Genomic DNA, 14,179 nt, shown 5'->3' on the forward strand with positions numbered 1-14,179 from the left:
CCAGCTTTCCCTGGTATCCGCAAGTAATCAATGTCATGCAGCGCGGGGTTATGATGTTAGACTTCCATTCAAGTCTGAGACTGTGGTTATTTCTCTGCATCACACGCTCAACTCTCATTTTCCTGATCCTAGGCCAATGTGACAGTGGTTAATGTGCAAGAGGGCGCAATAATGTGTTGGGATCGGGTACACTAGCCTAGATCACAGACTTGGAACCAAGTCTAGTATTAGGTTTGTTCACCAGCGCGGCGTGAATATGTGATGATGAAGAACAACACACGATAAAAACTTCATCTTGTGAGCTAGAGGTCCGACCGGCCGGCAAGGGTAGAGACAGCGATAATCATGCCCGGAATTCCAAGAATTTCCCCGTCGATTTAATCGAGCCTTGCGCTCTGCAGCCGCATTCCTCGTCATTCGCCAGCTAGCTCTACAGACGGTACAAAGGGACGTGAAGGGGTCGCCTTGCTTGGTGTGTTGCTTGCCGGCTTTTGAAGTAAAGAAATGGGTAAGTAAGAAGTATGATTATGATGTTCTTTCTGTAGACAGTAGTGTAGTGTGTGTTCTGATTGGAATGTTATTATTGTAAATTGACAAACAACTTTGTATTGAAAGAATAGCTAGCCACGTATAGCACGTAATAGAAAGTTCAATTCGATTACACCACACAGACAGAGCGTGGAAGAAGAAAATTGACAGAGCAAGGGTTTACTGTGTACATGTGTGATTACCAACATGCATTGGAATTTATTCTTATTTCTACCAGTACCAGGTAGGCCTATAAATGGAAAATTATAGTGTAATAATCTATTTATCATGTTTATAATTATATCTGGATAACTTTCCGTATGGCGCCACCACTTTTTCACTCATTTTTACAAAAAGGGATCAATCAGGTAAATAAGCTCCTATAATATTATTTTATATCGAATGAAAAAGTGGTGGCGCCATACGGAAACTTTTCTTTATATCTAATCTAGTTATAATTCATGATCATGCAAGTAGTAGTAGTACTATTACATGTAATTGTAATGATGTATTGTAAGCACTGGGACTAATTATTGACTGCTTCCAGGAGTGCTACCATTAGTAACTGCTTCTTGGTTAAAACTAAGAAACCTGAGCGTTCTATTTTTACGAGGCGGATTTCCCAAGCAGGAGCCGAGGGAAAGTAGAACACTCAGCAGGGGACCACTGAAGGCATGGAGAGGTACAGCACGAGTAAAACTTTAAAGGCAGTCAATATTTGTTTCAACACCCTACTTCTAGAAAATATAAATAAGGCTCCCCCAAGGAACCTTTTTATAGTTTCTAGAAGTATCAACACCCCATCATAGGTAGTGGGGGGGGGGATAGTCCCCACACATACATAAAATGTACCCTAAACCATGGAGGTAGAAATACCTCCATGCCTGAACCAAGGATTGTCCGCAGTCGTCTTTTTACAGGAATTTACATCATTGTATATAATGCAACTGGAGCAAGGTACATGTAATGTACACAATTAATAATAATATTAAAACTAGTTTTTACAATACATGTCAAACATGTCAAACAATCATATCATGTCATCAGAAGTTAAAAGTCTGCAAAGCAGAAAGCATCACACAAATTTTTTGTTATCAAGACAAATAGAAGAAAATTCAGCTTTTTTAGACGTAGAAAAACCTGAAAATGGGGAAAACGCAAGTACATTACATGCAGTCAGGTAGAGACTGAATACCAAATCGTCATTCTAGAGGAGAGTATCACAGTTATAGGCCTACCATATCTTTTTAACAATGAACTTTCTCAACATTTATAAAGGGAACTAAATCCCCCCCCCAAAAAAAAAAAAAGGGAACGAAATTTTGATCTTGATATTTTTATGTTAACAAGGTATTTAGACCAGTTCATACTTCATGCGAAATCCGAATGCGAAGTGAATTTGAAATTAATTCACAACACTCAAACAACACTGACATTTTGCAGCGATATTCGCAAGTAAGTTTAGCAGAGAAATATTCATTGCAAATTTGCTGTCAACATTCGCATTTGTAGGAATACATGTATGATCGGGCTTCAATTCTACCCACACTTGTCCCTGGTGGTAGGCCTACCACAAACTCTGGGTTTGCCGTAGCTTGTACAGTGACTAGCCAGCAGGACCCATTGCTCGCTGTTTACATAAAAAGTGCACAATTAAAGCTTTTTTCACTGTTCAATAATTCACCCAAACAAGATGGCGTCTTCGATAAGATACCCTGACATGCCTGAACACAGACTAACCAAAGTAGGGAGACTGCCCAATAGGGCTATCATATTATACACATACCTCATATAGAATCCTCTATTCTGATTGGTTGAAAATGGAGTCATGGAAATAGCTATCAGGCCTGATACTTCACGGAGGCAACGGAGGCGACTTGTCTTTGCCTTGATGCCCTTGAAATGCTCCAGTAGAATCTGGCAATTTTCTAATAGAGTTGCCCATTGCCAAAGAGAAAATGCCTTGGTGCCCTTGCCCTTTCAAAAACGAAGCATACAGCCCTGAGCTGTGTAGGCTCTCTTTTTCTATCAAGATGACATCATAGTCATATTAAATATTATAGTGACTATGCCCGCTCTGAATAAAACGCAAACTATGTATTGTATATATATAGGCCCTAATTTACAACTTAGCGTTCCGTGTCACGGCGTGACCTTTCGTCACAGACGACCTCTCACCGTATAGTCAGAGTGTTGTTGATTAGAAGAATCTTGATTCGGTATACCTAAAAGAAATATTGACTGCTTAATAATCGGGGAACAGTTCAAATTACAAAACCAAAACCATGGCTACATTCGCTTTGGGCAAAGTCATGAATTTGCCATCACCTGTGGCTTATAATTTTAAAACTCTGCCCCTCACTCAGTCAATACAAATGTATTTTTTCCATATTGAATAACCACTTTTGTTGCTATTCCACACTAACATCGGCAGCATGAGGTTTTTCTGTTTCAAGTACATCTTGGGCCTTTCTTGAACCTTGGCTTAAGGCTTACACTCGGTGTTCTGATGTTCGTGCAGGTTGCGCTGAGCTACTTCAGAAAGCAGGTGGAGGCCGAGCTGCGCACGCACACAGCGCACAGAGCCTAAGCTGGAGGCCGAGCCCAGGTTTGAGAAAGGCCCCTAGTATTATTATAGGGAAATCTCATGAACGTGAAGTCCAGATTAGCACCCAAAGCAGCGGGTGGATTTTTGTTGCAAAGGCTAGTTTGGCTGGTGAACTGATCAAAGTGATAAAGGTTCACCACAATTTTAAGTAATTAATGTGTTCTTATTCTTTTATACTATCAAGGGATGCCTTCATCGGGACTAGACAACCATGACCACTGTCAAACCTGCCATAACACCAGGTGCAACACGCGCCTCACATCATGCCACATGATACAATGTGAACTGGAATGTGGGGCTAGGTTCCACAGCTGTAAGGCAGTGGAACACCGCATGCTCTGCAGTAACGAGAAGGTCCAATGCATCAACTGTGGCTATGGATGCCCCATTGAGGTGCAGCGATCCAACATGTCTCAACATCTCAATGTCTGTCCTGCAAGCCTCGTCCACTGCACCATGGAGTGGAATCGCTGGCCGGTGTGCTCCAGCGAGCGTCAGTCCCATCAACCTGTGCAAGTCCTGATGGACTTCAACAAGGAGCAACTGGACATCGCCCTTGCTCTACGCGACCAACGCATGTTGACAAAGTCGATGCGAGCATCAATCCGCACACGGCAGATCTTGACCAACAGTCTGAACCGGCGTCATCCAGCTGTACCACTCACCAACCAGCACACCAACGGCAGCTCGGAGAAAGAGTTTGATGAGGAGAAAGAACTTGAAAACCTTCTACAGGATATGCATCAATGGGAGAATAAAACTGAGCAGAAGCGATCACGTAGCCCCGCTGGGCTGCGACAGAGCATCTGTGATGAGCTTTACCGTGCGAGTCAGGACACTGTGCAGCAACTTTCAAAGGCACTTAATGTTATGACTGAGTCATCACCTGTTCCTGAACTCCCCGATTTTAGTATGGGATCCTCGGCATATCCATACATTCACTGTAAACACTGCGAGAGGCGCAAGGAACGTCTGGACCGCTTGTTAGATTCACGGGAGGCCATGAAAGAGGACAGCCAATCACAGCAGTTGTCTGAAAGCAATGAGCCAATCACTGATCAGAATACAGCGGGACATCATCTTGATGATGACGATGTGCATTTGACGATTATCAGGGAGACATTGGCGAGGGATTTGAAGAGCAAAGACCAGACCCAAGAAGTAAGTTGATTGATGTTCACTTTTTATTTGGCCAACTTTCCCGAAATTTACTACTCGACAGTCACGGCTCAATTAGTCGCGAGTATGAGACACTAGTCTCGACTAATTTTTACTTCCTGATGTATTTTAGCATTTTAATTTACAAAAACATGTTTGTTTAAATGTCACCCCTGTTGGCCTGTTTTGGCTTGTTTCTCCATTAATACTATTTCAGACAAATGACTCCAAACCCGATCGAATCTCATCTGCAGCAAATTGTGAATCTATCTGCCATAATGGAGTACTGTACACTACATGGGGTTTCTGAGTGCTCAGCTCTTGTAACTCCAGCTTGGTGAGCGATATCAGTGAGATCTTAGAAAGGTCTGTCTATAGGCCTACCGCCTCGAATATTATTTCATCACACACCAATTTTAGGCCTTGATTTTTATACTTTGCAGAAAACCACTTTACTATTTTGATTTTTATCTCCCCCACTCCCTCCCAAAAGCTTGCAGATCATAGGCACAGCTCATCAAGCAGTGAAGATAGTTTGACTGGATTGCCACTACCGGTGCTATTTGTCACACCGTCTAGTACAGGGGAAGTATCAGCAGCACCACTGTGGGGGCACTCAAAGATACAAGTGATTGAGGTATGTATTAAAGGCAGTGGACACTATTGGTAATCACTCAAAACAATTATCATCATAAAACCTTTCTTGATTACGAGTAATGGGAGAGGTTGATAGTGTAAAACATTGGGAGAAACAGCTCCCTCTGAAGTGACGTGGTTCTCGAGAAATTTGATTTTGAGACCTCAAGTTTAGAACTTGAAGTCTCGAAATCAAGCATCAGAAAGTACACATTCATGTGATGGAGGGTGTTTTTTCTTTCATTATTATCTCGCAACTTCAACCACCGATTGAGCTCAAATTTACACAGGTTTATATTTTATGCACATGTTGAGATACACCAACTATAAAGACAAGTCTTTGACAATTACCAATAGTGTCCACTGTCGTTAATACTGTATTGAATGTACTTTGTCATTGATTATTTTTGTAACTGCAAGAGAACAGCTACACCATGCCTAGTTCCTCTTCTTTCATTGTTTTTACACCAAATAATTTGGACTGGGATATTAAAGGGATCGGGCTAGTTGGTCTTAGAAAAGCATTGGAAACCGTTTGTTATGAAATGCATATTATTATGGTTGGAAAGATGTTGTAAAAGTAGAATATAATGATCCACACAAATATGCCTTGAAATTGCACGGTTTTCCCTATACGCCTTGAACTGTTAAATGTACACTGTATATTTCCACTTGTAATACATCTTTCCAATCATGCATTTCATAACAAACGGTTTCAAACAGTTTTCATGGACCAACTCGACCGATCCAAGGCAACGTGTCCCTTTAGGGTTGGTATGCCATACCTGACCCTGTGCTTGTGTCATACATGACCACCATACAGTTCAAATTTAGTTTCTATTTTTATTATTATTTTGTTAATCTAATCTGGCTCCAGCCTCCGACGACAACTTCTGGGTCCAGTGTAGCCTACTCTCCAGCCACTGGGTCATCTTCTCCAAAACAAGCGTCTCTGAGTCTTGACTTATCATTGGAGTCTATCACTAGGTACCAGGCCAAACCGGATTCAATGTACACCTTCCTGTGTGCTCAGGTATGTAAGAAGACCAGTCAGACCAGGAAATACGTCACACTAGTAGTCTCTACTGTGGCTGTAGTTTTGTTTAACGTTTGGCAGGCCTGGAATAGACCGATCCGTTAGGCTCCGCCCCCGACGCACGTGTGAGCAGGAACATGTGAGCTTCTCCAATGCCTTTCTGCACAACTCTGCCGCGCACGCCAAGCATACGTGCACGCATGTCGGACCTTATTTGTCGGACCTTCGTTGCGTTGTGATTGGTCAATACGCAATGGGGCGGAGCCTAATGGATTGGTTTATTACCTGGAGGCCACAGAGGCCACGACCTGCGATGCCCCTGGTCTTGGCCTTGGTGCCCCTTCAAAAGTGTCCCATAGGCTAGACTTTCAGATTTTACAATGGAAGTGCCCTTTGCAAAAAGAAAGTGGCCTTGCCCTTTCAAAGTTGAAACTCCATGCCTGAGTTTGGGTCATCAGGGTTCAAATTTTACACTTGACTAGTGTAGGGCCACTGATTTTCCGCGATCGCGGAAAACGGACGGAATTCGCGGAATCCGCCCTTTGAAACGGAAAACGGGATTTCAGAAAATTTGATTTTTTTTTTTTTTTTTTTTTCTTGACGCCAAAACTATTGAAATTGCATTCTTTATTAAGATTCTTTTTGTTAAACTAAAAAGGCATCAGAAATCAGACCATTAAAAAGTACGAGATCGTAACCGTGGATCATTCTGTTCTACTTCACACCATCCTCAATGTTTACACACATGATGTACACACGTTGTTAACATGGTTAAGCGAAGGGCATTATTCGCGGCACGTTTTAAACATTTTTTGTTCACCCAAATTGCATTTTCTCCCTCTCTTTTACCAACAATCATACACAAACTAGCTTACCTATGATCTATAAGAACACATACAATGTTTTTTCATCTCGGAAAGGTCTAAAATAAAACCAGAAACTGTCAACATTCTGTCGCCAAAGCGAAAACAAAATGGCTGACATTTTGTTTGTGGATGGAGAATGGTCACGTCCATAGACTTGTTTCCAAGTCTTTGATCATGCTGAAACAGCGCCCTCTTGTGGATACACTCCTGTCATTAGCCTACAATGTGGCTGATGCAGAGAATCAACTGCAGTTTTAGACTTGGAATCAAGTCTATCACATCATGTGCATTGATACTGCAGTCACAGTGCAACCTTTTTAGAACAGCAGTACACAAAATAATCTACAATTATAAAAAAAAAGTATTTTTTTGAAGTTTGTCAGTTCAAATGAACATTTTACGAAGTCAACAGTGCAACTTATCTCAAATTGATTTTTATAAGTGTGTCCCTGGGTATTAAACAACCTTTTATCTAATTAAAAAAACATGAAACGGAATTTTTTGTGCCTGAAACGGAATTCATGTTTTTGCCAAACGGAATTTGCACTTTTCTGAAACGGAAAATCAGTGGCCCTACTAGTGACCCAAGGCAAGTGACTTCAGCATGGGGCAGTTAAAGCCAGTGGACACTATTGGTAATTGTCAAGACCAGTCTTCTCACTTGGTGTACATGTACGTGTATCTCAACATTTATATATGCATAAAATAAAAAACCTGTTAAAAATTTGAGCTCAATTGGTCGTCGAAGTTGCGAGGTAATAATGAAGGAAAAAACACCCTTGTCACATGTAGTTGTTTGCGTTATGGTTGATTTCGAGAACTCAAATTCTAAATCTGAGGTCTTCAAATCAATCTCGTGGAACTTTCTTGAAAACTATGTCACTTCAGAGGAAGCCATTTCTCACAATATTTTATACCATCAACCTCTCCCCATTACTCATCACCAAGTAAGAATTGCTAATAATTATTTTGAGTAATTACCAAAAGTCCTGTCTTGTTAATGATACCCCGGTCCAGTAAAGATCCTGAGCTACGAGTCCTGTCTTGTTAATGATACCCCGGTCCAGTAAAGATCCTGAGCTACGAGTCCTGTCTTGTTAATGATACCCCGGTCCAGTAAAGATCCTGAGCTACGAGTCCTGTCTTGTAAATGATACCCCGGTCCAGTAAAGATCCTGAGCTACGAGTCCTGTCTTGTAAATGATACCCCGGTCCAGTAAAGATCCTGAGCTACGAGTCCTGTCTTGTAAATGATACCCTGGTCCAGTAAAGATCCTGAGCTACGAGTCCTGTCTTGTTAATGATACCCCGGTCCAGTGAAGATCCTGAGCTACGAGTCCTGTCTTGTAAATGATACCCCGGTCCAGTAAAGATCCTGAGCTACGAGTCCTGTCTTGTTAATGATACCCCGGTCCAGTAAAGATCCTGAGCTACGAGTCCTGTCTTGTAAATTATACCCCGGTCCAGTAAAGATCCTGAGCTACGAGTCCTGTCTTGTAAATTATACCCCGGTCCAGTAAAGATCCTGAGCTACGAGTCCTGTCTTGTTAATGATACCCCGGTCCAGTAAAGATCCTGAGCTACGAGTCCTGTCTTGTTAATGATACCCCGGTCCAGTAAAGATCCTGAGCTACGAGTCCTGCCCCCGATTTCACGAAACTCATCGCAAGTAGCGACGCATCGTAGGGTTAGCGATGCGTCACGGACCTAAGACACGTCGCGGCTGCGACGAGTTTCACAATCCATTTCACCAAACACGTTGTAAGCGCGACAAGTCGCAACTCAAACCATTTTCACTCTTAATAAAAACAACCCTTTGGGCGAGGATGAACTGTTTAAGTTCTGCGGCTGTTTTATGTTGTGTACAACTTGGTCATGAAACAGTCGTGTCTTATAGTTCATTCAAGATGGCAGACACTCAATACCGTTTCAGACTAGTGTTTAGGTTTGTTTTTTGGTTGGTTTATAATTATTTATTTGTAATAGTTGTTTTAGTTATGTGTGTGTTCGTTTGTTATGTGTGTTTGTTTTCTTTTACCCGTCTCTTTTTTTTTTTTTTCCTTCTTTTTTTTTTTGGGGGGGGGTTCCATTTTTTGTCTAGTGTCTTCCCTATTGGTTGACGGAAGTCCTGGGGTCTTGTGGATATTTTCAAAAAATTCTAGCCTTGGTCATAGTTTGGTCATCACCCTCAAAATAAAGTGTGTAACTTTTATCCAATAGCCGACTTGTTTAAATAAAGATGGTAATGGTGGCAACCATGCTGTGAAAAGATTTGGTCTGAAGTACTCCAGATGATTAGAAATTTAAATGTCCAAAGATCACTTGCAGGCAACTTTTGGAAATTGTTGTTGTGTATGTTTCAATTAGCCTTTTTGAATGTACATGTTCTTGCCCACTTCTCAGTAAGTTGTTGAACTCTTGAAGTGTTTTTTTGTAACATAAACTAGCTTTTAGATGTAAAAGACGTTTTTGAAAAATAATATCTGGTGTTGTTGTATTCGCCATTTCTGCAGAGAATGCAAGTACAGTAGTATACAAACTTGTATTTGTTTCTATGTTGCTGTTGTGAGGACTTAAAGACACTGGACACTATTGGTAATTGTCAAAGACCAGTCTTCTCACTTGTTATAGTTATATCAACATATATATGCATAAAATAACAAATTTGTGAAAATTTGAGCTTGATTGGTCGTCGGAGTTGTGAGATAACTATGAAAGAAAAAACAACCTTGTCACACAAAGTTGTGTGCTTTCAGATGCTTGATTTAGAGACCACAAGTTCTAAACTCTTTCTCGAAAACTATGTCACTTCAGAGGGAGCCGTTTCTCACAATGTTTTATATTATCAACCTCTCCCCATTACTCGTTACCAAGTGAGGTTTTATGCTGATAACAATTTTGAGTAATTACCAATAGTGTCCACTGCCTTTAAATTTACCGAGTCGGTTTCCCATGTGGTTTTCTTGATATTTAAAATAAATAAAAAAGTGGCATCCTGTCAAGGTGATCCCCTGGCCGCTGCTTCCATGGCTGTATTATATATAGGTGTGATCCCTGCAGCTATATGACAAAGAAATTGACAACAAATTGGGGAACGCCAACAAACATGTACATGTACATGTAGGCATGGTAGGGCTAGATACATGTACGTAGCTCAGTTGGCATGTTAAACCATGGAGGAAGGAAGAGAAGGAGCTCGAACGACCCGCAAAACCGCAGAGTAACAAAAGAATACCCTGACAATGCCCCTGTCTGACCAGTGGAAAAAGATAGCGGTGGATCAAAATTTGGGTATTAGCACACGAGAGTGGTTGGTATTCAATTGTGTTAATCGTAAAGGTGTACAGTATCGTTGAAAAATGTTATCGCGTCTCAAAAAAGTAGTTTTTCCTCTTTTATATCCATACGACATTACGACGCCATAGTTTGGCGAAGAACCAAGTGTGCACGCGCAAATTCACAAGCGCCAGGTCGCCCATTGTTTATGTAAGGTATGTGTGTAATGACGAGGTGTCGTTAAACGACCGCGGTACCACGGGTTCGACTTTTGAAGTCCATTCGTTCAAGCTCCTTTTCTTCCTTCCTCCATGGTTAAACCGGAGGTCGTTGGTTCAAATCCATCTCTAGTCGATTATTCTTTGCTGTACATGTGTTGCCAGGTACGTTTATCTTCCCCAAACCGCGACTGAAATTACCATGTACATGTATTGACCTAATTCATCTAACACAACTCACTGAGTTACATGTAGATGTAATTTGAATTTCAAAATGGCAGACTGGGGGCAGATGGTAATCAGTACAATGAGTCTATAATAGCAGACAATTTAATTGCACTTTATTCTTTTTTAAATCACTTAACTTTACTCTTTTTTAAATCCGTTTCCTGTAGGTTTTCAGAAGAGATGAATTTGCTTCCCACTTTCAAAATGTCCACAGCGACATTCACGGCGGTCTGAATGGCTGGCTGGAGCCACGCTGTCCTCTAGCACCATACGGTTGTACGTTCTCACAACGCCGTTTCTACCCTGGTGAGAAATCCGCCAGGGTCGTCCACAATGAGAATCTGGAAAGCTTTGGTGTGCGATTGGATGGGAACAGACCCATACCGATGGAGGAAATAACTCTGGCTGATGGACCCATCGAGATGGAATGGGTGGGTGTCACATCCAATGGAAAGGACAAGACAATACCAACCATTGTAAACGGGTATTCCCAGGATCAGAATGACAATCCAGGGTTCTCCGAGAACACCTTTAAAGCTATCACAAACAGTCACTTGAACATGTCCGAGAGAAACGGCAAGCTTGAAATGTCTACCTCAAATGTTGAACTAAGAAACTCAGACCAGGTTGACCAATCAGACGGCTCCCTTCTCGAGGCCAACCAATCGGGAAGCAGCTCTTGTAAAGGTGCTATGCAGACTGTGCAATTATGTGCCACAAAGCAAAATGGCGGTTTTGAGGCTGACACCAAAGATCAAATAAACGCTGTTCCAAACAGCTCAACGACACATTGTTCTGGCCAAGACAAATCGAACGTTAACAACACTTCATCCAATCAGAAAGTCAACGCAGATTCTGAGCCGGATTATCTGAGTGGCCTTCCCTCAGAGCTTCTAAGATATCTTACTCGATTCCTGGACGCCTTCAGTCTGTGCAACCTTGCAGTGACGTCCAAGTTACTGCGGCAGATATGCTGTAGTATTCTCGAGGAACGCGGCATGGTCATTCAACAGTGGGAGAAGCAGCGTGGACACTGGAAAGTGGCCTACAGGGTAAGTATGTGGATATTGTTTCTATTCCAAGGGTATAACACCAGCTCTGGACTATTTGTAGGGTGTCGTGGCCTCTCCGATAAGAGAGCACCAAATTCAATAATACTAATAATAATAATAATACAAATTTATACCGCGCTTAACACTACGTTTCTAAGTTCAAATTCATATGTTATGTATTTGTGATGACCATTTACTTCAAATCCCGGTCGTGACACTTTTGTCCCTGAGCAAGACACTTTACTATAATAATTGCTTCTCTGCACCAGGGGTAAATGGGTACCTGTGAGGGCACAGATGGTACTTGTAATTGATTTATCTGAGCAGGCTAGCGCAAATTTGGTGCGCATGCTTTTAACTCCCTTGGGATTTGATATCATGGTTTAAGGAATAAATTAAATGTCCCAGTGAACAGGGGTAGGCCTAATAATGTTGGAAGCGCTTTTCTGGTTTGAAAAACGCTGTATAAAAACTGGTTATTATTATTTAGATCACCTTCTTCTGGTAATCTTTGGATTGAAGTGAAAATAGGGAAATGTTGACATATTTTATTAGCTTTGAATCCGCTGGGGTGCTTCAGACAAAATTATTTCCCATGATGCTTACAATTTTGGAATTTCAGGGAGGCTATGACATGTATGAAGGGGGCCCCAACTTTTTGACCTGGGTGCCCTTTCAACAAATTCCAATAGACTGTTTTAATAGTTTTTAATGGAAGTGCCCTTTTCAAAATCAAAATCACCTTGCCCTTTTAAGACAAACACTTTAATAATATAATAAGTTCTTAAATTTGCATCGGGGTAAAGAATTTGTTAACTGACTTTGATTTACTTGTTACACTATAGGTATGGCATTTCAGCACCGCCTTCACACCCATCAGGAAGTGGGGTTTTGATGATTTCCCCAGTATGGCAGTTCACCTTAGTAAGTGCCCTTACAATGTCAAACACACGCAGACAGATCCAGTGCGGGTCATGATCAAACTACCACAGCCAGTAATACCCACTGCTGATGAATCGCTAGAGGTCAAAAGGTCACAGGAGGATCTCACTGAGGGGAGTGGCTGAGAGCCAAAAGGGGGAGGTAGGAGTGGCAGTTGTTGATCTTGAACATGGTCTGTGGATCGAGTTTGAAACATTGGCTTCCTGTTTATTGTAGGCTGATAAAAACTGCTGGTTACCGGTTTGCTCCCTACGTCTTTGACCACTTGTTACTATTCTACTATCGGGAAGCCAAGAAGTTGCCAACCACAGACAGCCTACATGTACCAAACACTACCTGGGGCCGATTTCACAAAGAGTAAAGCCCGCCCGGGTCATACTTCCTGCGAATGCGAAAGCGATATGAGTTCCGAATCAGCTCTGTTTATGCTGCAAATGTTTCGCAGCAGTTGAGCATATTTAAACTGATGCGAGTTATTTGTTGCGAATTTGTGACATCAAAATTTGTATCGCATTCGCAGGAAATATAAACCAGGCTTTAATCAATCTAATAACTGCAAATCAATCGTAGTTGCTTAGTAAGTGTGATGTCACAATACAAATCACTATGGTCATACTGACACGTTGTTGTACGATGGACTTTATTGCTTTGTGAAATTGAGCCCAGTTGTACTGTTCTTCTCTTTTGACTTTATACGCAAGTCCAACACTTTTGGTCCCTGATAAATATATTTGTGCATGAGGTACAGTACGTCACAATGCTACCCAAAACGAGGCAATGGGCGCAACCACTGCAAGTGATGGGGAATGTGCGCCCAACGCCTCATTTTAGGTAAGAATTATGACGTCATGCATAAATATTAAGAGAGGCGTACTGAGCTAACGGAGCTTGAAGTATTAACTAGACCATAGACCACTGGTCTGAGTTTAGTTTAACTTTAGCACTGGGCCAGTAATCTCACTGACAAGTGTTCTTCCAATCTCATTTATTTTATGATTTACAAATTTGTAAAAGAGCTTTTCACTTCCAAACCTTAAAGGAACTATTACAGAATTAACTGCTTTTTGCTAACAAAACAGTTGCTGGCAGTGTAAGCACTTTATGCAAGCCACCATGTAAATGTATGTAAACTGACAAACCTGTAGAAATTTGAGATCGATCAGGCATCTGGGTCACAGAAAAGTAGTGAAAAAAACCAACGGCACATTTTGCATGACATCTGTCAGTGTCTGTTAAAAAAAAAAAAAAAAAACGTTCACTGAGTGATAAAATGAAATTAGTGTTATTTATTTCTCATTAAATATGACATTTCAGACAGAAAGATTTGATTTTCCGGGGATTTAATTTCGAGACCTCAGATTTAGAATTTGAGGTTTCGAAATCAAGCATCTGAAAGCACACAACTTCGTGTGACAAGGTTTTTTTTGTTTTACTAGGAACTTCAACGACCAATTGAGCTGAGCTCAAATTTTCACAGGTTTGTTATTTTATGCATAAGTTGAGATACACCAAGTAAGAAGACTGGTCTTTGACATTTACCGATAGTGTCCAGGGTCTTTAAGATGTGTTCAATAAGATTAATCCAAAGTTAGGAAGAATTTGGTGAAATCGGGGGCTGGCAGGTTACTTGG

At 41.3% G+C, this 14,179-nt stretch overlaps 1 protein-coding gene across 1 annotated transcript; it reads left to right on the forward strand.

Annotated features, from left to right (window-relative positions):
- Positions 1-325: 325 nt before the first annotated feature.
- On the forward strand, positions 326-13,801 carry LOC117299490 (F-box only protein 30-like). Its single transcript, XM_033783033.1, has 6 exons — positions 326-508; positions 3,321-4,297; positions 4,788-4,931; positions 5,808-5,963; positions 10,722-11,606; positions 12,452-13,801. Exons 1-6 carry the CDS (start codon positions 505-507, stop codon positions 12,671-12,673), a joined length of 2,388 nt encoding a protein of 795 aa, XP_033638924.1. The 5' UTR covers positions 326-504; the 3' UTR covers positions 12,674-13,801.
- The last annotated feature ends 378 nt before the right edge of the window (positions 13,802-14,179 follow it).

This window comes from Asterias rubens, chromosome 14 (assembly GCF_902459465.1).
Source record: "Asterias rubens chromosome 14, eAstRub1.3, whole genome shotgun sequence".
NCBI lineage: Eukaryota > Metazoa > Echinodermata > Asteroidea > Forcipulatida > Asteriidae > Asterias > Asterias rubens.